General features: G+C 35.7%; 1 protein-coding gene across 3 annotated transcripts; it reads right to left on the bottom strand.

The window, feature by feature from the left end:
* Nucleotides 1-1,555: 1,555 nt before the first annotated feature.
* On the bottom strand, nt 1,556-22,729 carry LOC114250399 (retinaldehyde-binding protein 1). 3 transcript variants are annotated; one of them, XM_028184259.2, is made up of 5 exons: nt 22,582-22,729; nt 9,587-9,695; nt 5,139-5,330; nt 3,278-3,530; nt 1,556-2,498 (listed from the first exon to the last, which is right to left on the bottom strand). In XM_028184259.2, the coding sequence occupies exons 2-5, from the start codon at nt 9,676-9,678 to the stop codon at nt 2,139-2,141; spliced, it is 897 nt and encodes a 298-aa protein (XP_028040060.1). In that variant the 5' UTR covers nt 9,679-9,695; nt 22,582-22,729; the 3' UTR covers nt 1,556-2,138. The 3 variants fall into 3 exon arrangements, with proteins under 3 accessions (XP_028040060.1, XP_089590034.1, XP_028040062.1); XM_089733908.1 differs by lacking the exon at nt 22,582-22,729 and adding an exon at nt 15,634-15,734; XM_028184261.2 differs by lacking the exon at nt 22,582-22,729 and adding an exon at nt 10,381-10,399.
* Nucleotides 22,730-23,596: the final 867 nt, after the last annotated feature.

Below are 23,596 nucleotides of genomic sequence, written 5' to 3'. Positions count from 1 at the left end.
TTTAGATAAAGTTGAGGTAAATATACGTTATTTGCTTAAAAAATATGTACAAGGTGAAAAAACATTGTTATACTATGCAATAATAATACAATTTTAACAATTACAAATTGTTATTGTCGAAGGTAATGTTAAAGTGGCGATTGGGGAATACCTTGTGCTGGAGTTAATTCTTTTTTTTTATTGCTTAGATGGGTGGACGAGCTCACGTAGAGCCCATAGACATCTACAACGTAAATGCGCCACCCTTGAGATATAAGTTCTAAGGTCTCAAGTATAGTTACAACGGCTGCCCCACCCTTCAAACCGAAACGCATTACTGCTTCACGGCAGAAATAGGCAGGGTGGTGGTACCCACCCGCGCGGACTCACATGAGGTCCTACCACCAGTAATTCGAAAGCTGGATGTCACTTGGCAAGAATGAAGTCTGGAATCGAACTGAAATTAATAACTCCAGGTGCTAAGGATCTAACAATCATTACACAGAGCACTCTTTAACTACTGATTACCTTAACAATAAGTACTAAGTTTACAGCAGAAAAATATTTTTTAACCTAAACCAAATTACCTAAATTTAGTAAATTTAATTAGATAACCAATCCGTTTCTTTTTAAAGTATAATTTAATATATCATTTATTGTAAAAACATAAATATCGCTTGAAGGTATAATTCAATCAGATGGATAATTACTATGGATATTCTCATTTTAAACCATTTTTCGTTAAAAGTATTTTTACGGCTTAGTCATATTATTTTTCGATTTTGATAAATTTAACAGAGAAGTTGGTTGGCGCCTATCTAACACACCCGAGTCAAAGAAATTATCCGATCTCAAGGTATATACTATTAGTTCTTTCTGTGAGGAAATAAACTTCAAATTAGACGGTAGTAAGCAGAAAATTGAAATGTCGTGTGAAGGAAGCTACAAAAACTGTATCTATATAAAAATGAATTGCTGTTCGTTAGTCTTGCTAAAACTCGAGAACGGCTGGACCGATTTGGCTAATTTTGGTCTTGAATTATTTGTGGAAGTCCAGAGAAGGTTTAAAAGGTAGATGAATATGAAAATGCTCAGAATTAAATAAAAATAACGATTTTGTATTTATTCCCTTTGACGTGTCCCCCGTCGGACGGATTGCTTTTGTTTGTTTTATACAAAAGTTTAGGTCTTTTATTTATCGATTGAGGCACTAGGAAGTTTGCCGGGTCAGCTAGTTAATACATATAATTCTAATAGTCGAAAATAGTAAAAAGAAAACATTAAGCCGCAAAGTATTTTAAATTAAATTTAGGAGTAGTGAAAACTAAAGAAAACTATATCAAGTTTGGTGTGTCAGTTCTCAACGCCAATCAAAAGCCGAACCAATATTCCGCAGTAAACTATCTACAATCATCAATAACGGAGTTGTAGGCACATTTTGATTTATTGCCCTTTTGATCGTTATAATTACATCATGAATTCTCATTGTTTTAAATTCAAATATTTTGACGTAAAAGCACTGTTTAGTACCTCAAACTACCTGCTTAGTATAATCAAGGTTTCTAAAAGGGAATTGTTTTTTTTTTTTTTAAAGAAATTTTATTATTTGCGTCACAAATTTCAACTTCGAACATTTTAAGTCGGACAGATCATTCTGACACTCACTGATTTACTCGTTAACTAAATATTAAAGGGACTTTAATTGGCTAATTAGTTCGTGAGGTATAAGGTCGTGAAAATTTTCATACCCCAGTTGAAATGACGTAACCAATTAGAGAAAATTATTTCGAAAGACTTTGTTGCGGATACTGCTCGGTGCAATAAGTAGGTATTCAAATATATTTTTTTAATTAAGTTCATATTTGTATTCTAGGTAAAGTTTGAAAAAGTTTTATTCGTTAATTATCAAAAAAATTTATAATATTGCATAACACCATCCCTTAGACCAATCTACAAAATTAAATAGTTATTTAAAAACGCACAAATTTTAGTCAGAAACAAAATGAAAATCGATAGATACATATTTAATTTTGTTCAGTAAGTTAAGTATATTAGAAAATCCGTGGGAATACAATCTAAAGACTAGTACATCCGACAACCACAAGGAAAGTAAAAATACAATTGTCAGGTCCCTTAGGCGATTTCTTAACATATTCGACTTAATCTATTTCTAAGCTTTTGAAGCTACTCGTGAAACTTGCGAACATCCCTTTACTTGGTTTCTTTATTCTCTTCTTCTCGTCAGCTTTAAATATTTCCGTTTCTATTAGCCAATCTCTGTAGTTCTCCTCCATGTTCTTCCTCTGTTCGTCGTGTAGCTGTTTCACAGGAACGATCGGTCCACCGAATTCTTCGGGTAGGAGTTGCTTATCGACCACTGACTCGGGGCCTTCGGAAGAGAAATTCAGTAGGTTCAACAGATTGGAGTGTATGAGTGGCTTGACGAGACACATGACCTGGTTGATGAAGGAAACCGTGTGAACAACGTGGATCTTCTTTAGACGACACGGATGAGCATTCTGTAAGCATGTAAATGCATTTCAGATGATGTTTCCATCAAACGATATTTTTCTTTTATTTTTTTTATTGCCTAGATGTGTGGACGAGCTCACAGCCAACCTGGTGTTAAGTGGTTACTGGAACCCATAGACATCTACAAAGTAAATGCGCCACACACCTTGAGATATAAGTTCTAAGGTCTCAGTATAGTTACAACGGCTGCCCCACCCTTCAAACCGAAGCGCATTACTACTTCACGGCAGAAATAGGCGGGGCGGTGGTATCTACCCGTGCGGACTTACAAGAGGTCCTACCATCAGTAAAAACTTAACATAATATTTTAAAGTAATCTGAAAAAGGGAAATGAATTAATGAATGAATGATTTACTTTATTTCAGACAACAAAAAAAAGTTCATATGTTTACATAGTATCATTGAAACATACTTAAAATTAAAAAACCAATCAAATAAAAAAGATACATTTATTAAAAATAATTATCAGTTGAATACATTTTAAATATTCCATTCAACTGATACTTACTTCGAACCAACCATTATTATTATTATTATTATTATTATTTAGTCCGCAAGTGAACTATGATACAATGGTTCAAGTACCGACAGTCATAACGGTCTGTTTGGCCTTTAATGATAATAATTATTGATTTAACAAAGCCGCAATTAACGGATGTGGATGGAAAATTTTAGAAACATTAATTTAAATTTTAGACTCTTATGTAGGCGTTGCACAATAAAAGCGGGTTGCCGTTTTAAAATGTATTCTAATTGTTTGACAAACCTGGATGTAGTGCATGAAAGCTCTCAACGCCGGCAGGGTCACCCTGGTCAAATGTCCGAGACTACATCCCTTCATGTCAAAGATGACGATGTATCCTTCAGAGAGCTTATCCTCTGAGAGTTTCACATCATTGAACATGCAAAAGACGCGAACAGCATCGGCGAAGTTTAGCTTACTATAATCATAGTCGGCAAGGCGGTACAGAAGAACATGATATCCTTCAGTTGTCTTATTTGGGAGAGCTACCATTTGTCTGCAAAAAAAAAGCAGATTATTATTATTTTTTATGCAACTATAGCATTTCCTGTATCTAGCATAACTCCTCCATAACGTTATATATTTCAGACTAGCTGACCCGGCAGACTTTGTAGTGCCTCAATCGATAAATAAAAGACCTAAACTTTTGTATAAAATAAACTTAAAACAAACAAAAGGAATCCGTCCGACGGGGAACACATCAAAGGGAACCCAAAATTGTTATTGTTATTTAATTGCGAGCATTTTCATATTTATCTACCTTTTAAACCTTCTCTGGGCTTCCACAAATAATTCAAGACCAAAATTAGCCAAATCGGTCCAGCCGTTCTCAAGTTTTAGCGAGACTAACGAACAGCAATTCATTTTTATATAATATATTGATGGTGGTCTACGATTCTCATTAGGTACTGCCAATATAGCAATTAAATTGTAACTGCGGCCTAAAGGCAAAAAGTAAGAGATGACATTCAAGATGCGGTGCAATCTACGCCAATCATGAAAAAAAAATACGTATCATTGTTATTAACTGTGTCAATGGTTTTGTTGAAAACTTCATCTTTAGATTCATTAACTGACTTCGTTAAACGTATAAAAATACAAAACCTTGTAGGGATACATGTGTACGTACATTACAAAATTCATAATCTTGTTAGACCTTTATGACCACATAGTCAGTATCTGTATACCCAGATATTTATTTTCTAACCCATAAAAATATAAATATTATACACAGTAAACAAATTCGTAAAAAAAAAAAAAACCGGTGTCGAAAAATCGAAACCACACAATATCAATATTTTACTGGTACCGCTACCTTGCCTATTTCTGCCGTGAAGCAGTAATACGGTCCGGTTTGAAGCGTGGGGTAGCCTTTTTAATGTAAGAACCGAGATCTTAGAACTTAAGTCTGAAGGTGGGTGGCGGCATTTACATTGTTGTTAGCTATGAGCTCCAGTAACCATTTGTCACCAGGTCGTGAACTCATCCACCAATCTTAGCAATAAATAACACAAGTTTTTCAAATTATGCCATTGGTAGTAATGTATGAAAGTGTAGTTTTCTGCTAATCCATTTTGGAGGCCGCCGCTATTTATTGCCTGTTAATGCCTAAATATATAGGTATACAAATACTAGCTGACCCGGCAGACTTCGTAGTGCCTCAATCGATAAATAAAAACTTTTGTTTAAAATAAACTTAAAACAAACAAAAGCAATCCGTCCGACGGGGGACACATCAAAGGAAAAACAAAATTGTTATTTTTATTTAATTCCGAGCATTTTCATATTTATCTACCTTTTAAACCTTCTCTGGACTTCCACAAATAATTCAAGAACAAAATTAGCCAAATCGATCCAGCCGTTCTCGAATTTTAGCGAGACTAACGAACAGCAATTCATTTTTATATATATAGATATCATAGGTAAATAATACCTATGTTTTCAATATTAATTAGTTTTGCGATCTAAAAAAAATTGCAACACTGTACTCTAAAATCTATTGATGTATTTTGAGCCATACAAATTAGACGCAGAGGGAACTTGACGATTGTTTTAGAAGTACATATTTATACCTTTACTTAAAGCAGTAGTTTAGTCCACTTACGTAATATCCATAACAGCTCTATTCTTGGGAGCCAAAGGATCTCTGTTCGTGAAGAGATCAGGGGTGTTGCCACGAAGTGTGAAGTAGCATTCAATTGTGTCCTTCGTCTCTTTCACTTTGTAATAGTTTGAGTGAAGAAACAAATATACGTATTCGTCCGATATATACGGTAGGTGGGGTTGACTCTTCATCCTGAAAAGATCGAGAAAAAAATATGTTTTGATTTGATCGTCCTTGATTTCAAGTTTCCTATAATATTTTCACTGTTCTAATACACATCATCTGTGCAAGTGTTTTACCAATTATAATTGAAATTCAATACCATAATCTCCAATCACTACATAGTATAAAACAAAGTCGCTTTCTCTGTCCCTATATCCCTATGTATGCTTAAGTCTTTAAAACTACGCAACGGATTTTAATGCGGTTTTTTTAATAGATAGAGTGATTGAAGTGGAAGGCTGTAGTGGAAGATTGTATAATAACATCCATTAAATAGTGGAGAAATCAATAATAAATTACAGTTTCCGAAGCGAAGCGAGGGCGGGTCGCTAGTATCTTATAATTCAGTTTTGTTTTTCGCATTCTCGTTTTCTTTTCTACTTATTGACATTTAAACAAAACACTCTCTAATTATATATTTCATTACACTAAAGCTTGTCAATATGTACCCAACATGAAAGAAAATCAGTTTAATTGACCAAAAGAGAAGCAAATCGTACGCAATTGAAAAGACTTTGCTTATATATTATGTATATACGTAAACAGGCCCTTTTTTATGATTGTGGGATTACCGGTGGCCCGGAAGCTTTTACAATTTCTGGTTTGGTTACGTGGTGGGTACGGGCTCAGCCAGGAGGAGTGAGATTTGCTAACAACTACTCGAGCCCCTCCAAAGGACACCTAACAACTCAAGAGCAGCTATATATATATATATATAGCTCCTAGCAACTCAATTTACAAAATATACGCAACAGGTTTTTTCTTTTTTTTATTGCTTAGATGTGTGGACAAGCTCACAGCCTACCTGGTGGTAGTGTTTACTGGAGCCTTTAGACATCTACAACGTAAATGCGCCACACACCTTGAGATAAAAGTTCTAAGGTCTTACTATAGTTACAACGGTGTCCTGCTTTTATAGAATTGTACAATTAAAGATCAAATCACAAAAAAGCAAATTTATAAAAAAAGCTTAAGCTAATGATTATTCATTAATTAATATGAATTTCATGCATTTAACAACACACCAAAACTTATTATTCCATTATTCGAATAAAACTAAACGATTGGTCATACGTAATCTTCATGCTTTGTTTATGGTTTAATTGATCCAGGCATAAGTGATCGTGACTATTTTATAACTAGACGTGCAAGCTCACAATACGCCCGTTTTTTTAGGACCGTGGACCTAATCTCCTACTATGTTCCCGCGTAGTCTATATGGAAATCGGTTCATGTTTTTCTAATGAATAAAAATTATAATTTGCGTAATTACTGGTGGTAGGACCTCTTGTGAGTCCGCACGGATAGGTACCACTACCCTGCCTCTTTCTGCTCTGAAGTAGTAATGCGTTTCGGTTTGAAGCGTGGGGCAGCCGTTGTAACTATACTGAGACCTTAGAACATATATATCAAGGCTGATGGCGGCCTTTACATTGTAGATTTTTATGGGCTCCGGTAACCACTTAACACCAGGTGGGCTCTGAGCTCGTCCACCCTTACATGCAATTAAAAAAAAAAAAAAAAAACATGTTAACAGTCACCCATTGCACACGTCTAACCACCGGTAATATCGCTCGCAAATCTCATAGCATTTGCATTTTTAAAACACGACAACTCCTTTAGCGTAGAAGTCTTTCAGAAATACGTGCTAGTTGAATAAATCTAGTTTTGAATGCAACACTCGTACCAGTATCGTTTGACCGAGTTACAATAACACATATAATTCAAGTTACTGAAACATACCTAAATACTATTAATCATGTTGATGTTTCGTATAGCAATGCACGCTTCGATAATTGTTCGGTGCGTAAAATATGATTGCATATATGTATATTAACCAGTTCATTGGGCAATGGAAACGCATTTCCTCGATATTTATATGTATTTTTTTTTCGTGACCTGATATTTGTAAGCATTTAGGTCATCTTTAATTAATTTATGCATATCTGAAATTTCATGAGGAAATATTGAAACTTTATTTACGAGGGGTACGGCCGTCTGGCCAAAGAGATATTATTTATTGCTCATTGAATCAGGAGACTCAAGACAGGGCCAAAACAAGTAATACTACCAAAGTAAATCAGAAGCGTACTTAATAATTCTACATTAAGAGTAGAGTTTTTTATTGGTGGTAAGACCTCTTGTGAGTGCGCGCGAGTGGGTACCACCACCCTGCCTATTTCTACCGTGAAGCAGTAATGCATTTCGGTTTGAAGGGTGGGGCAGCCGTTGTAACTATACTTGAGACCTTAGAACTTGTCTCGGGGTGGGTGGCGCATTTACGTTGTATATGTCTATGGGCTCCAGTAACCACTTAACACCAGGTGGGCTGTGAGCTCATCCACCCATCTAAGCAATAAAAAAAAAAGTTAATTAAACATTGCCGCGGTCCGATGCGAATCGCTAAACATATTAAAACATCTATTGAGACTTGAGGTCTCAAATGACGTTTAATTACGGCTGTCCCTACCTTCCGACTAAAACCATGACTGCTTCGCGATAGGACTGGTAATCCACTCGTACGGTGCCTTGGCACATCACTTGATAAGTTTTTTTATGATTGTGGGTTTACTGGTGGCCCGGAGGCCTTTCCAGTTTCACAAGGACAGGTGGGCGAGCAAAGGCTCAGCCAGAAGGGACGGGATTTGCTAACAGCCACCCGAGCGCCGCCAAGGAAGACTCAACAACTCAAGGGCAGCTGCTTCGCGAATGATCTACTACCGGATCGGAATCACGACCCGCTGAGAATATCCGGCGAGAAACTCAACGGGCTGATGTTTAGGTTAGGTTACACAGTACGAGTACAGTTACCGGGGTCTCTATTCCTACTGTTAGAGCGGAAGTATAAGTCTTTAAGCGTAGCAAAATAATGAGAATCTAACTATAACGTCAATGTGCATTTAGAAATCTATTAAATACTTAGAAACGACAACAAAAACTAATAAACTTGCATCCACATGCCTTAGGTGAAGGTCTCAGAACTCGTTGGACCGGTGCACTGATCACTTACATAATACACAATATATAAATTGTTATGTTGCCATTTATTGTTAACGATCACTTAATCTTGAACTAGTAACACTTAATTTCGAACCGAACGCCTTCAATATCCATTTTAAAACATTATATTCACGTGTGGTTCAATTGAATGCGCACGGCTTTTCGTGGATGCAGTGTGTATAGTTTCGAAAACTGTGATGACTAGTTGAGACCTCAGTATCTGAATGCTATGCGTGTTTAGGGCAATCATAAGCATATTTTTACTGGTGGTAAGACCTCTTGTGAGTCCGCGCGGGTAGGTACCACCACCCTGCCTATTTCTGCCGTGAAGCAATAGTGCCTTTCGGTTTGAAGGGTGGGGCAGCCGTTGTAACTATACTTGAGACCTTAGAACTTATATCAAGGTGGGTGGCGCATTTACGTTATGGATGTCTATGGGCTCCAGTAACCACTTAACACCAGGTGGGCTGTGAGCCCGTCCAACCATCTAAGCATTAAAAAAAAATGTTTTTAGTGTGGCAACACATTAACATGTGGCAACACTAGTCGTTGTAGTTGTACAAAATTTCTGGTAGTACTTAACATGTGTGAAAGAGACTACCACGCCTACTTACCAAGAGAAATAAAAGGCCTTCTTTCTAAATCAAGTTTCATTGAAGCCAGCCAGTGACCCAACCCAAAATACAGTCCTATGCCCGAAACAATGCGTGAATTCATAAATCGCTTAAATGTTACGAGTTTTGCTATATCTAACTCACAGGCGCTAATAAGAATCGGTAATTCTCAAAGTGAACGTTTTCTGTCTTTCGCTTTTGCACCCTATTTAGGTCTTGTGCATTAATTTTAGATTTTTTTCTTTTATTTAATATAACTACTCTAGTAATGTACAGAGTACTTCACCACTTTGACATCACTGATCTAGTTTTACTAGAATACTAGCGACCCGCCCTCGCTTCGCTTCGGAAACATTAAAAAACACATGAAACCAAAAAATAAAAAAAAAATAAAAAAAAGTAGCCTATGTTCATCAGGGACAATGTCGGCTTCTAATGGAAAAAGAATTTTTCAAATCGGTCCAGTAGTTTCGGAGCCTATTCGAAACAAACAAACAAACAAATCTTTCCTCTTTATAATATTAGTATAGATATCATTCTATGCCGACCACGCGTAATCTAATTGTAACATAAATGTTGTGGCGTAAAATTTTACGTGTGTTTTATACTGACCATTCTCTTATCTGCTGAACCTCATCTTCATGTCCTTCAGGTAAGAGCTTCAAGCCGTTGAGAAACGGATGCAGATATTTAGTGGCAGCCATCTCTTCTCACACCCGTTCTGTAACAAAAATAAGGACAAATATTTTTTGTGATTACTATTTCATATATATGTACTTAAACCTCCACAATCCATAGGTGAAGAAAGATCGTGCGTACGGAGGTGATACAAAAGGGTGGTTACGACCCTTAGCAGTGAGGAATATGACGCAAGGAGGACTTAAAAACACTTTTACGATTTAATCTCGCGGTCATGCGGTCATAATTATAATTTAAAAGAGACTTGCAGAGAATCCTCAGTGGTAGCCAACGATTTGGCTGTGCCCCTGGCATTGCTGACATCCATGATTGATGGTAAACCATTCACCATCACATGGACCGTCAGCTCGTCTGCCTACAAAGGCCACAAAAAGCGTCAGCCCGAGCAGTAGGTGCGCTCATGGGCTCAACCTGAAAGAATTTGCTAACACTAGCGTAGCAAGAGCAGTACTTCGCAGAATCTACCACCTTATCAGAATCGCGTCCCACTGAGAAGATCCGGAAAAAAAATCAGTGGGCTGTGTCTACGGGGTAGTTCGCTCGTCGAACGATATTGACGAGGACGGTGACCAGAGAAATATTCATTGTAATGTCTTTACCGACCATCCTTTTAACATTTAGCGATATACACTAAGGACAGACGAGCTCAAAGCGAAAGATCCGACTTTACCAATGAGTGATTGATTTTATATTTAGGTACTTCTCACCTTTTCACACAATACACAAAGCTGTGAAGGTCAACACGATTATCTCGTGGTGTTTGTTCCAAGTCACGTCCTATTCAGTGGTCAAGGTTCGAAAAATACAACAAAAGTAATATTGTGTAATTACTTTTAAAGTATCGCACATTATTTCTCGTAGGTAATGCTTTTTGTTATTTGCATACAGGGAGGGGTATTGAACAATATGCACAACGTAATCAAAGCGGTAGACCATTGACGTCAATTCTCGAAATCAGACGCGTAAAATCGGCGGATGTAATCTCGAATTTACAAACGGAATACTTCATATTACAAGTGTTCATATAGATTAACGAATTTCGCTGATGGTAGACTTGTGAACCCGCACGGGAACCACTCTATTTCTGCTGAGAAGCAGCGATGTACTTCTGTGGGCTTAGTTCGAGTTTTTTTAACGTTCTCGATCGCGTTAAAGTTAACTCAAAACTGTATGCAGTTGGAACAGCGCCCCTGGCGGCAAAAGTAAGCAAACATTCCAACTCATGCACTACAAGTACATTGGGTTTGTATCAGTAGAGGTGTAATCATAAACGAAAAGTTTTATTAAGAGGTACGGGAGGACGTGAAAAGGTTGGAAAACACTGGTCTAGTTGTAGAAACCCCAAGAGAATAACAGAATATCATACACGAATCGTTTCATTAGAGATTTTTTCTAAAATAAATCCGATCTTATTTCTTTGACGGCGGCGATAAAATTGGTATTCCGGAAAGAGACAGTCTTAATATAAAAAGTTGAAAGTTAGTTTTAATGTCGACTATCACATAAAAAAGTAAAAAAGATAAACCGTCATACAAAAAGTTGTTCAAATGTGAACGTTATTTTAACTAAGAAATTTACTATCGTGTTCATTATTATGTTGCATAACGAAATTTCAATTGCAATTTTTGTGACTTTCGACAAACTTAAATAAAACTAGAGAAATCATAAATTCCTTATAGTTAAAACGTTTTCTTAATTTTCTTTAAGTTTTCAAGCGCACCCTCTTAAACACCACCGGGCTTAGAGATAAAGAATAGAAGTCAAAGAAGCCGCAATCAGCCCAAGATACGAATTGTTCATTAAGCCCGCATTATTGTAACTATACTGAGACCTTAGAACTTATATCTCAAAGTAGGTGGCGGCATTTACGTTGTAGATGTCTATGGGCTCCGGTAACCGCTTAACGCCAGGTGGGCTGTGAGCTCGTCCACACATATCTATACATATAAATAAAATTATTATAAAAAAAAAAGAACACAATTCCTAACCTAAAAGTACATGTTATTATCCGCAAATAAAATATAATAAATAAATAAAATTGGAGTGTCTGTTTGTAATATTGAAATAGCCGCTTTTTAATACATGCATATGAATATATATAGGGTACATACAGCAAAATAGCAATTTTTACAATTTTTGTCTGTCTCTCTGTCTATCTGTTTGTTCCGGCTAATCTCTGGAACGGCTGGACCGATTTTGACGGGACTTTCACCGATAGGTAGCTGATAATATAAGGAGTAACTTAGGCTACTTTTTTTAGAGTAGCTTTGCCCCGCGGCGTCACCAGCGCTACGACAATAACCGCGGTTAACATCGCGGGACTCAGCTAGTAAGCAATCAAAAATAAAAAATCATTGAGATTTTTTTTTAAGCAAATAAAGTATGTAGAAAGCTAGACAGAAATCTTTTAAATCAGTTTCTGTGCCTTTGTGTACGTGCGGCACGATGTTACGGCACGTTGCCCGGACCGTGACAAAACTAGTACACACTAGTTAATACACATGTAACATCGACCGCGGAAACGTTCATAATTGCATACGCGTTAATTAAGGTGAAATTTGTTTGAATACCGAAACACAAAATTATTGGTATCATTCTAAGCGAATTTTTTTATTGCTTAGACAAGTGAACGAGCTCACAGCCCACCTGGTGTTAGTTAACTGGTTACCGGAGCCCATACAACGTAAATGCCGCCACCCACCTTGAGACATGAGTTATAAGTTCTCAGTATAGTTACAACGGCTGCCCCACCCTTCAAACCGAAACGCATTACTGCTTCACGGCAGAAAGAGGCGGGGCGGTGGAACATACCAATGCGGACTACAAGACGCCCTACCACCAGTAAAAACTTAACATAATATTTTAAAGTAATCCGAAGAAGAGAAACGAATGAATGAATGAATGATTTACTTTATTTCAGACAACAACAATAAGTCCATATGTTTACATAGTATCATTGAAACATACTTAAAATTAACAAACCAATCCAATAAAAAGGATACGTTTATTAAAAATAATTATCAGTTCAATACATTTTAAATATTCCATTCAACTGATACTGATACCAGTAATTACGCAAATTATAATTTTGCGGATTTGATTTTTGCTACACGAATGTTAATCGTTTAGTTGTTAAATACGAAACATTTAGGTAAAAAATATCGTTTCTGATTCGCAAACCTCGATGTAGAAGTCGGTAACCGTTTATTCCTGGAAAAATCTTAAGCATATCATCATAGAAAAACGCGCCAACTTCTATACTTCTTCCAACTTCTATCTATTCAATCCTATATCATATTCTAAAGAATACTCTACTAGAATAGAATGCCCCCACCCTACTCTACCCGACGTTATCCTATCCTGACTAGAATGATCAGGAATTGTCATAACCAGGTATGAGAGTTTTCAAGTGAATCAAGCGTGTTGAACTTTGTGAAAAATACGTTGAAAGATTCCGTAACGGTGATACTGGTCAAGCTAGTTAAAATACATAAAAAAAAGCTTTTTGCCCATAACTGGGCTAATGCGGTCACAGTCTAAGCTGCAGTTATCGGGGCGGACAAACACTACCTGAAAATCTATACCTACTTTAATCTCCTACCGGATCGCTGGTAGTCTAAAGAGCTATTCCACTGATTGGTGAACTCACCGGCTCAACCTGAAAGAGTTTGCTAACATTGGCCCTAGCAATATCATTACTTCGCTGAATCTACGACCGAATCGGAATCGCGACCCACTGAAAAGATGTATCACACTGTATCTCACTATTGCTTTGCGTCAGATCATACAGTGGGACGAACCAGAGCGTGTTGAAGACATGCTCCGCCACTAGTTATTAATTTCACAGTTTTCTAAACATTAAGATATCTTATTAAACACTAGCGACCCGCCCTCGCTTCGCTTCGGAAGCATAAAATTTTATTATTGATAGGCGAGTCCCGTCATGTTGCGCGCGGTACGACAATAATTGCGGGTGAGGCCGCGGGGCGAAGCTAGTCTAAAAAAAGTAGCCTTAGTTACTCCTTATATCATTAGCTACCTATTAGTGAAAGTCTCATCAAAATAGGTCCAGCCGTTCCAGAGATTATCCGGAACAAACAGAAGGAAAGACAGACAGATAAACAGACAAAAATTGTAAAAAATGTTATTTTGGTGTATGTACCGTATATATATTCATATGCATGTAGTAAAAAGCGGTTATTTCAATATTACAAACAGACACTTTAATTTTATTTATATGTATAGATAGCTGGGTCCCGCGATGTAACCCGCGGTTATTGTCGTTCCGCGGGTGACACCGCGAGGCGAAGCAATATTAAAAAGTAGCCTAAGTTACTCCTTATATCATCCGCTACTTATCAGTGAAAGTCCCGTCAAAATCGGTCCAGCTGTTCCAGAGATTAGCCGGAACAAACAGACTGACAGTCAGACAAAAATTGTAAAAAATGTTATTTTGGTGTATTTACCGTATATATAATCATACGCATGCAGTAAAAAGCGGGTATTTCAATATTACAAACAGACACACCAATTTTATTTATATGTATAGATAAGTTATACCACTCACTTCACAAGAGCATCAAAAGATTTGTCAAAATAAAGGCGTTAAAAAAAACAAAAAAAACATATACACACCTAAATAAACAAAAATTGATTACATTGATTACATGACGAAACTCATTATGCGAATCGCAATCCAACTCCTCAAGGTAACTATAAACCGCGGTTAATGCTCATAGCTTGATAGAGATCTTAAACCGGTTATTGAGATGCATAGCTTTAAGATGATCGACCTTCGTAAAAATGGCGGAAAACTTGCTATTTGTTTGAAAATTTAATTGGTACGATAAAGTTACAGTTCGTAACACAAACAATAAGTTAAATTATGTTATTTATATGTTAAAAAATGAATTTCAACACGTTTACAAATACATATATATATATTTTTTCTTTTAATCGGGCATGTAAAATATTAACTAAGTTCTTATGCTAATTAAAACAATCAAAAGTTTTTTTACATAGAAATTATCACCGATTTCTTCTTTCTGCATGAATTTCAAATCGAATTATATAAATATAGAGATTATGCATGAGTATGTGTGGTAGTGTCTAGAAATTTCTGTGTGTTTCTAGAAAACTTACGTTTACAAAGTAGGTATTCGTCATGTTACAGATAACAGATAATTATTTGTCAAACCGAAATGCATGGATAGACCTGTCCAAGTTGACCAATTGATGAAATTTATTTATTTATTGTTTAAATAACAATAATTCAATATAGTAGTAAATGAGAAAACGAAATGAAAATTTTATTAATAAATTGTGTACTGCAGAAGTAATATGAAACTAGAAATAGTAAATAAATCAATTATTATAATGTAAGATCTTCTGACTTCATATTCGTAAACAATCTTGATAAATTTTACACACCCGAAGAAATACTTAATTATGAAAATAAAACAATTCACACAACTTAATTTCTCACGTTCCCGCCAAAAAGCGTTTGAGTTGTTTAAAACCATCGTTTATATTCATGATTCCATCAGCATTCAAGAAATAAAATTAATGATAGATGTCAAAAATGACAGCTCAGTCATGGAGAAAATGATCGGTAGATTCAATATGCGACAGACCTATGTCCTACTTATTTCGGCCACTCCTCAAAATGCAGTACTTTCGCATCACTAAGACTGACATTGCTCAGAAATGCGGAGAAACGGAATGACAATCATCAATGATTCAATGATTCTCGATTAAAATGGCGACGATGTGGTGTAACGTCATTTTATTAAAATATCTTTTTACTTGTGTTTTTGTTGTCAGTAATTGAGTATTCTGTACTTTTTATGAAGAAGCAGCGTAATAAAAAACCTCACAAAAACATTAGATTGTTAAATAAAAATCTGTTCTTTTAGGCTTTAGGTACTTTTTATAATACTAACAAGAACAATGGAGCTTACATTTCGCTTATTTTCACAGTATCTTGGCTCTCGATTTATGTAGTATTGATGCTAAGCATCGCCATTAAGCATTAGAATGACATTAGTGCTCCAGAAAGATCTGAAAGAAAGAACACAGTATAACACTCATATTTCATATTATATAATAGGTTGGGGAAAAAGTCTTTTCGCATTATAGTATGTATGAACTTGTAATAAAATCTCTTTGGCTATACTATTTGTATCTAGGTTTTGGTATAATTGAAAGTTTAAATTTTAAAGATAATTCCAAATTCAAATTAGGAAAATGTGTGATTTTTATTTATTTTTCGTACTGTCAAGATGAGTGAAGCTAATGAAGAAATTCGATACACTTACTTCGATACTTCAGTGCGCCGTGTAGGTCACCGGTTCTCAGTATCGTCATATTCGTCGTCCTAGAGTCTACTAGATATCCGACGTCTTAGTAAAAAGATCGAAGAGAGGAATCGACATAATTACTTCATTGCGCCGCGTAGGGCACCGGTGACCTACACGGCAGTCAACGTGTTAATTATCAATAATAATTTCAGTTCCATTTTTCGCGATAATACAGATATAATGCTCGATAGGTTTCCAAAGGTTTTTAGTCGGATATCTTTGACTGACTAGCTCGAAAAAAATAAAGAAAATTTAGAAGTATCGTTGTATAAGCAGTGACGCAGTCGCCTAGCTCATTAACCATTAAGCCACGAACCAATCAATTTTATTAAAAACGAAAAAAAAATATTGTGTCTCTTGGAACAGTCTTAATATCGTACGCTGGTAAATAGGGCCCTCACAAGTTGCCGCCACTTCACCTTGTCTAATACTTAACATATTAATTCCATAAAATAAAAACTATCTGCAAAACATTAATTCAATTTAAAATAAACAACTAACAGGTTTTTTTAGTACATTTCGTTCAGTCGTCATCTATTGTCAAAATACTTGTGTATGTTTATTCAATGTCATATTTGCTCTCGGCTCGCTTTCTACAGCATCCGCGAGAAAGTTCACGACAGCTCTCTCAGCTATCTTGACTTACAGATTCATTCATAGCACCATCCTATTATATAGCGGTATCGGACAGGTTGAGAATGAGAAATGCATAGTTGAAACAAACCTTGAATATAATTTGTATTGTTTTGATTTTGTGTCGTATGACAAGTTTTTTTTGCTGTATCTAAGCACAGTCGACCTTGGGGGCATTTAGGGGCAATCTGATATTAAGTGTTTACTGGAACCAACAAACACCGCAACATGAATTCTGATACCTACATGGGTTACGAAGTTGAAGTTTCAACTTTATTGCATAACGGCTTTCCCACCCTGCAAACAGAAATAGGTTGTGTTGGTGGTACAATAGTACCTATCAGGACAGAATTTCTTTATGAAAATTAACGAACAAACATCACAGTACTCGACTCGGCTAAACATCATTACTTGTGACGTAATTTGTAAGTAAGCTAACGACAAGCTAACTTTAGTTAAATCATACCCAAATTTTCCACTTGCGATGGGTGCTAAATTGAATTTAAAATTATCAGATTTTTTATTTTATTACAAATTCTCAACACAATTAATTTCAATTAGCGATTGTTCTGATGGTTACTTTTAATGTATTATAATTGGCGTTCCTTATAACTACTTTTATAATGCTCGGTTATTGATATCCTAATCTCTAATGTCCTGTTGGAGGAATTAAATTGTTTTACTCTTGTTACGATATACACTGAACGCATTAGACTAATAGCAATAGGTCAGTCCCAGTGCATTTCCAGAATTATTTTTTGCAATGTACTATCTGACTTTTTAATGAACTCCGTCCTTGGGCGCAATGACATAACGAGCTTTGAGGAGAATCTACAACGGTCGGCAGCAGCTTGGCTATATGCCCCTGGCTTTGTTGATGTTTGATGAACGACGGTGACCACACACTACCAGGTGCCAGGTGCAGAAGGTTCTTCTTTCAAGTGGCAACTTCAAACGTTTGGCAAACACTTACTAGTGGTAGGACCTCTTGTGAGTCCGCACGGGTAGGTACCACCTATTTCTGTCGTGAAGCAGTAATGCGTTTCGGTTTGAACTAGCCGTTGTAACTAGACCTTAGAACTCATATCTCAAGGTGGGTGGTCTTTACGTTGTAAATGTGTCTATGGGCTCTAACCATTTAACACAAGGTGGGCTGTGAGTTCGACCACCAATCTAACCAACAAAAAAAAACACTGAAAAGTACTTAGCTGCGAAAGTTCAAAACAAACCGGAACATTGTTCAAATATAGTTCATAACCTGAATTAATACTTATTATCGTGGTAAATGACATGACCCAAGCCACGTCGAGTATATTATTATCATAAAAAAATAAGACAGCGTGTTTACAACAAATCAATTTGTATTTTATGGACCAGAAAGTGGGGCATGCAACCATTTATATATTCCGGGAATATGCAACATGATTAAATCTTTCTGAATTACAAGTTTAAATCAGATGAAAGTTCAAGGCACTTTTAGTAGATAAATGAGAAATTCCAGAACGAATTAAGAATTAATCAAAAATAAGAGACAAAAGGCCAAATTCGAATAATAATATATTATAATACGTAGCGTAACCTGTTTAATTAATTTAATTAATTTCTTATGGTGAAAATTACATTTAATTTGACACAATTTCAAATCGTTTGAATAATGATCGAAAGACCTTTTTTTTATATCTGTTGGAGAAATGTCAACGTTCATTGACCTGGATTTTGATTGTACGTATATAACAGTACAACATTTTTGGAGTCTCATTATTTCGCTAGTTTCAATCTTACTTTTTTTTTATTATAAACTAATTTTGTTCTTTCTTCAGTGTCAGTAACCTGAGTGTTACTGTTGCATTTGTAGGGTTACCAACTTTAAAATAATGCCTCAATTCCTGTTTTCATTAAACTGTTGCTTGGTGTTGCTGTCTTTTTTCGACATGATCAGTGTTTTTTTCTTAATTTTCCACTATAACTTTCTTTATTAATTATACAATTCTCGGTCCAAAATATAGCCAATTCTTATGTATGGCAGGGAAACATGGGCGGCAACCCAAAGGAACGTGCATACCATTTAAGTTGCTGAAATGAAGATGCTGAGGTGGAGTGATGTGGATGTACGGTGTGACGAGACTTGATGAAATCCGCAACGAGTATGTGCATGGAAGCTTCGGTGTGCCTGACATCGCTGATAAGATGCAGGAGAGTAGGCTGAGATAGTATGATCACGTAAAAAGGAGGTCACCTGACTAGGTCGGAATTTTACACTACTGCTTGACCTCCCCGTTTGGTGACCTACAGGTAGACAACACAAGGTGGAAAGATGTAGTGCTGAAAGATTAAAGGGAATGCAATGTTGCTGACGAGGATGTCGAAGACAGAGCGAAGTGGAGGAGTACTACTATAAAGAGAGCTGAACCCACACAGTGTGGGATAAATAGCTAAGAGAGAGAGAAAGAGAAAGAGAGGTCTATTTCATTTCTGCTGCGAAAAATTCATGCGTCCCGGTTTGAAGGGTGGGGCAGCCCTTGTTTCATTAAATGAAGACTTAAACCCCTTGTCTGAGGGTAGGTAGTGAAACCGACATTACTAGTAAAAAAATTTATTTTTTGTGTTTAAAAAGCCTCCAAATATTATCTCCTTATTATATTATTAACCGTAATATTTTCTCCTGCGTCGTAGGCACCAGAAAGACATATACGATAAAAACAAATATACCTAGAAACTCGATCAGTCACTTTGGTACAGTTATTTTGTTCGACTTAACGATCGACATCCTCGAAATGTTACTGCTAACTAGCGTTCGTTTCGAGAATTAAATGTAAGTCTAATGACGGTAACTCAGATCTCTTTCTTCTATAGTTTTCTTCGGTTTCTTCTAGTTTGAGACATCCTTAATACCTACATGTACAAATCTAATAATAATAATAATATATACTCTAATGACATAATTTTGTCTGACTTTTTTATTTTTTATTGCTACTTGGGTGGACGAGCTCAACATACGATATATTTAAAAGTGCTTGTAAAGGCCTCCTTGAATAAAAAAGGGTGCGTGTACTTATGTACGCGCGTAAGAAGTTATACTTTATTTTTATTAAATTTATTTCTTTTTTTTATTTAAATTTTAATCAATTTGAAAAAAAATCGATTAAACCACATCCGCAAACACGCATATTGGACGTCCCTTTTCTTGACATCGTATAAATTCGGTAATTCTCGGTACGGTTCGGAAAGTTCACCTGCAGCTATATTCAGACTCGCCAAGTTACGTCGGTCGTATTGTAATGAGCGATTTAGTGGACAACTTCATTCTGTTAATTTTGTGTCACGGTGCGCGCGCATCGTAAAATTTCACTCTCATAAATTTTTCATAACGCGCCTAAAGAAGTATAACTTCAAAAACTTTTCAGTTGATTTCGTAATAACCAGCCCTAGAATAATCAGCCTAGTGTGACCATTGACAGTGCCTACAACGTAACTAACTACGTAACAGCTACGTTCGAATTCATAAAGATATGCCGACAAACCGCTAAAGCATTTCACTTCATGAACGCACAAAAATTTTAAATTACACCTACGCTATTACGTGTACGCAGACTAAATGTCTAATGACTTGCAGTCTACTATCTAAATTTAGGCTTTAAGTTTAAAAGAAATCTATATATAGAAAAATGAATTGCTGTTTTTTTTTATTGCTTAGATGTGTGGACGAGCTCACAGCCCACCTGGTGTTAAGTGGTTACTGGAGCCCATAGACATCTACAACGTAAATGCGCCACACACCTTGAGATATAGTTCTAAGGTCTCAGTATAGTCACAACGGCTGCCCCACCCTTCAAACCGTAACGCATTACTGCTTCACGGCAGAAATAGGCGGGGCGGTGGTACCTACCCGTGCGGACTCACAAGAGGTCCTACCACCAGTAAGGCTGCTGTTCGTTAGTCTCGCTAAAACTGGAAAACGGCTGGACCGATTTGGCTAATTTTGGTCTTGAATTATTTGTGGAAGTCCAGAGAAGGTTTAAAAGGTAGACAAATATAAAAATGCTCGGAATTAAATAAAAATAACAGTTTTGTTTTTCCTTTATAGGTGTCCCCTTTTGTTTGTTTTAAGTTTATTTTATACAAAAGTTTAGGTCTTTGCTATGATCATGCTAATAATAGATATTTCAATTCTACAAAAAATTATTAGGATATTTCCTTGCTTGATCTTGTTTCATGCGCATCTGTAAATATAATTTAATAGAAAACCTTGTGTCGGCGTCATCAAAACACGAAATAAAATGGGTGATAAAAATAAACTGGGTCTGGAGTCCCATTATTGAGTATTCAAATATCTTCATCTCATCTGTTTATTTATCTATCTAACAAATAAAAGTCAGCCTCTGACGACTTCACAACCACAATTCAATAATGTGTAAATTTTTTATATTTAAGTTCAATTTTAATGTGTCTAGGTTTTATACAGCTGTGGAAACTGTGAAGCACAATTTGAAACCGACCGTCTCACCTATTACTAAACTGAAACAGCAATGTATTCCAATTGGAAGTATATTCGTTACATCGGTGGCTTTCATAGATCGAGTGGGCTGAGAGCTACAAGCAATTAAAAAGCCTTCAAACTGATTAAGACCTCGATAGCATCTTGAATTGGTATTTCATTAAGTTGGACGCTAAATTTCCTATTTGTGTCATATTTTTTTGATAATAAAGGTAAATTCCGAATACGTAAAATAAATCAAACACAATTTTATTTATGAAGAAAACAAGTTAGTATTAACAAATAAACTTGTAAGTAAAAGAAGAACGAATTGATCTGCTGTTTTGAAAAACCTACCCTCATTGGAATCGTACAACCACACATACTTATCATTTACGCCAATGTTAATTAATAATTGCAGTTGTGCAATTTTTTCACAGACTACTAGGGCTAGTATTAGCAAATTCGTCAGGTTAGAGACCCGTGAACTCACCTACTCGCTCGGCGAAGCTGGCATAACCACTCGGGATACCAGCAGAGGTAAAAAAAAGAAGGAAAAAAAAAGCGAATCTACATAAATAACTATGTTTGAATTTTTAAACTAAACATCCGATTGAGTTCAAACTCGTTTGATTGTCTTTATGTTTGGGTTCTTAATCCAAATATCCGATTGAGTTCAAACTTTGTATAGATATTGTCGGTGGTGCCTTTAACGAAGGTTTGTAGTAGTAACATCAACGTGCGATAAGAAACGTGAAAGTGATATTAATAAATATTAGTTCGTCATACTTTAAGCTGTGCACAACGTAGTCGATTTAACTATTAAAAATAATATCAACACATCACCATCTATTATCATACAACATAGTTTTTAATTTTTTTATATTGTTAGAGGCGTTAATGTACTATGGATATGCATATATGGCGCTGTCCATAATGTAACTTTTCTTTAAATTTAATTGATCCAAACATTATTTGTCAAGAACACAACAAAATGAAATACAAACTTAAACGAATAATAATAATAATAAGATAAAAAAGGTTTTTGATAAAAAAAAAAGTATATCCGAGTTCTGCTAATCGACAATTGAACTTTTATTTGCTTATCACAAATAAAAACGGCGTCACGTTTCAAATTAAATTGATACTTATAAGCGAGGTTATTTAATAAAAACTTAATAAAATACTACTATACTACTTACAGATGTACCTACTTTACAAAATACAAATGTCTCCGTAATCGTATAATAATTTATAAATTGATACTATTGTTGATAAGACGTCGTACTCAAAACTTATTGACCACAGAACGTAAACAAAAATGCTGACAACTACATGTTTTACAGAACATCGACGAAGGAGAAACGGTTTTGACTTAACAAATGCAAGATTACAAACAGAATAAAAACAGGAAAGAAAATAAAAAGAAATGTTCGACTTACATCGGTCAGTTCAAATTACAAAAAAAAAAAGAACGCGCTGAGGCGAAAACAGTTCGTTCACTCGCGATAAACCTTCGCGGTTCGCACGTATACCAACACTGACACACAAAACACGACTGGCCACTGGCAAGTGGCATCCGACTCGAACATAACTTGTGCCGGAATAAAAAGCTAACTTTCTAAATTCAAAATTCGCGAACTCATCGAACCGACCAATAGGACAAGCAATAATGTACCTGCTGCGAATGCTTATGATTCAATGATTGAGAATGGGAATTTTAATTAATTACAATTGCATCGAACATAATCGAATGATGAATGACAAAGGTCGTGACATCATTTTTAATTGTTTACGTTATAACAATGCAAAAAGTTAAATTTAATGATATTATCTATATATTAATACGTGAAGCAAAAACTTTGTACCCCTTTTTACGAAAATTGCGCGGACGGAGAAGTATGAAATTTATCACACTTATAGAGAATACAGAGAAGGAGTGCACAATGCTAATATTTTTTTTAAATAATGCATAAAAGATACTTTAAATCAATAAAGAAAACATTACACACCCTACCATGTATTTGACACAACACATACATAAAAGTGTACTCTTTGCTTACTGTTGTTATTGTTTAAAGTCTGTGGTCGAATTGAAAATAGATTAATATTGTTTGTCTTTAATATTATTGATCTATAGTGTAGTTTTGGCGAATACTGTGATTATATTATCGAATTATAATAGTTTTTCACAATAGAACCATAATAATGCTTAAACTTATAATTTAATTTAATTATAGTCTAATTTCGACTACTGCGGGGCCACTACTTTATTTAAAAACGTCGTCGTTTTTCAGTTGCAATTTTTTTTTTTTTAAATTGCAACCAATTATAAAATGTATTAAAATCATGTTTTAAGAGTGAAGCTTAGACCAGGGGATCTTACCTAATAATAGTACCTCTGGGTACTCATCAGTAAGTACGTGTGCACCCTCCACTCCATATACCTATACCATA

This window comes from Bombyx mandarina, chromosome 16 (genome assembly GCF_030267445.1).
Source record: "Bombyx mandarina strain Sakado chromosome 16, ASM3026744v2".
NCBI classification, from domain to species: Eukaryota; Metazoa; Arthropoda; class Insecta; order Lepidoptera; family Bombycidae; genus Bombyx; species Bombyx mandarina.
Note: the sequence above shows the minus strand (reverse complement) of the source record. Positions and strands in the feature narration are given on the sequence as shown.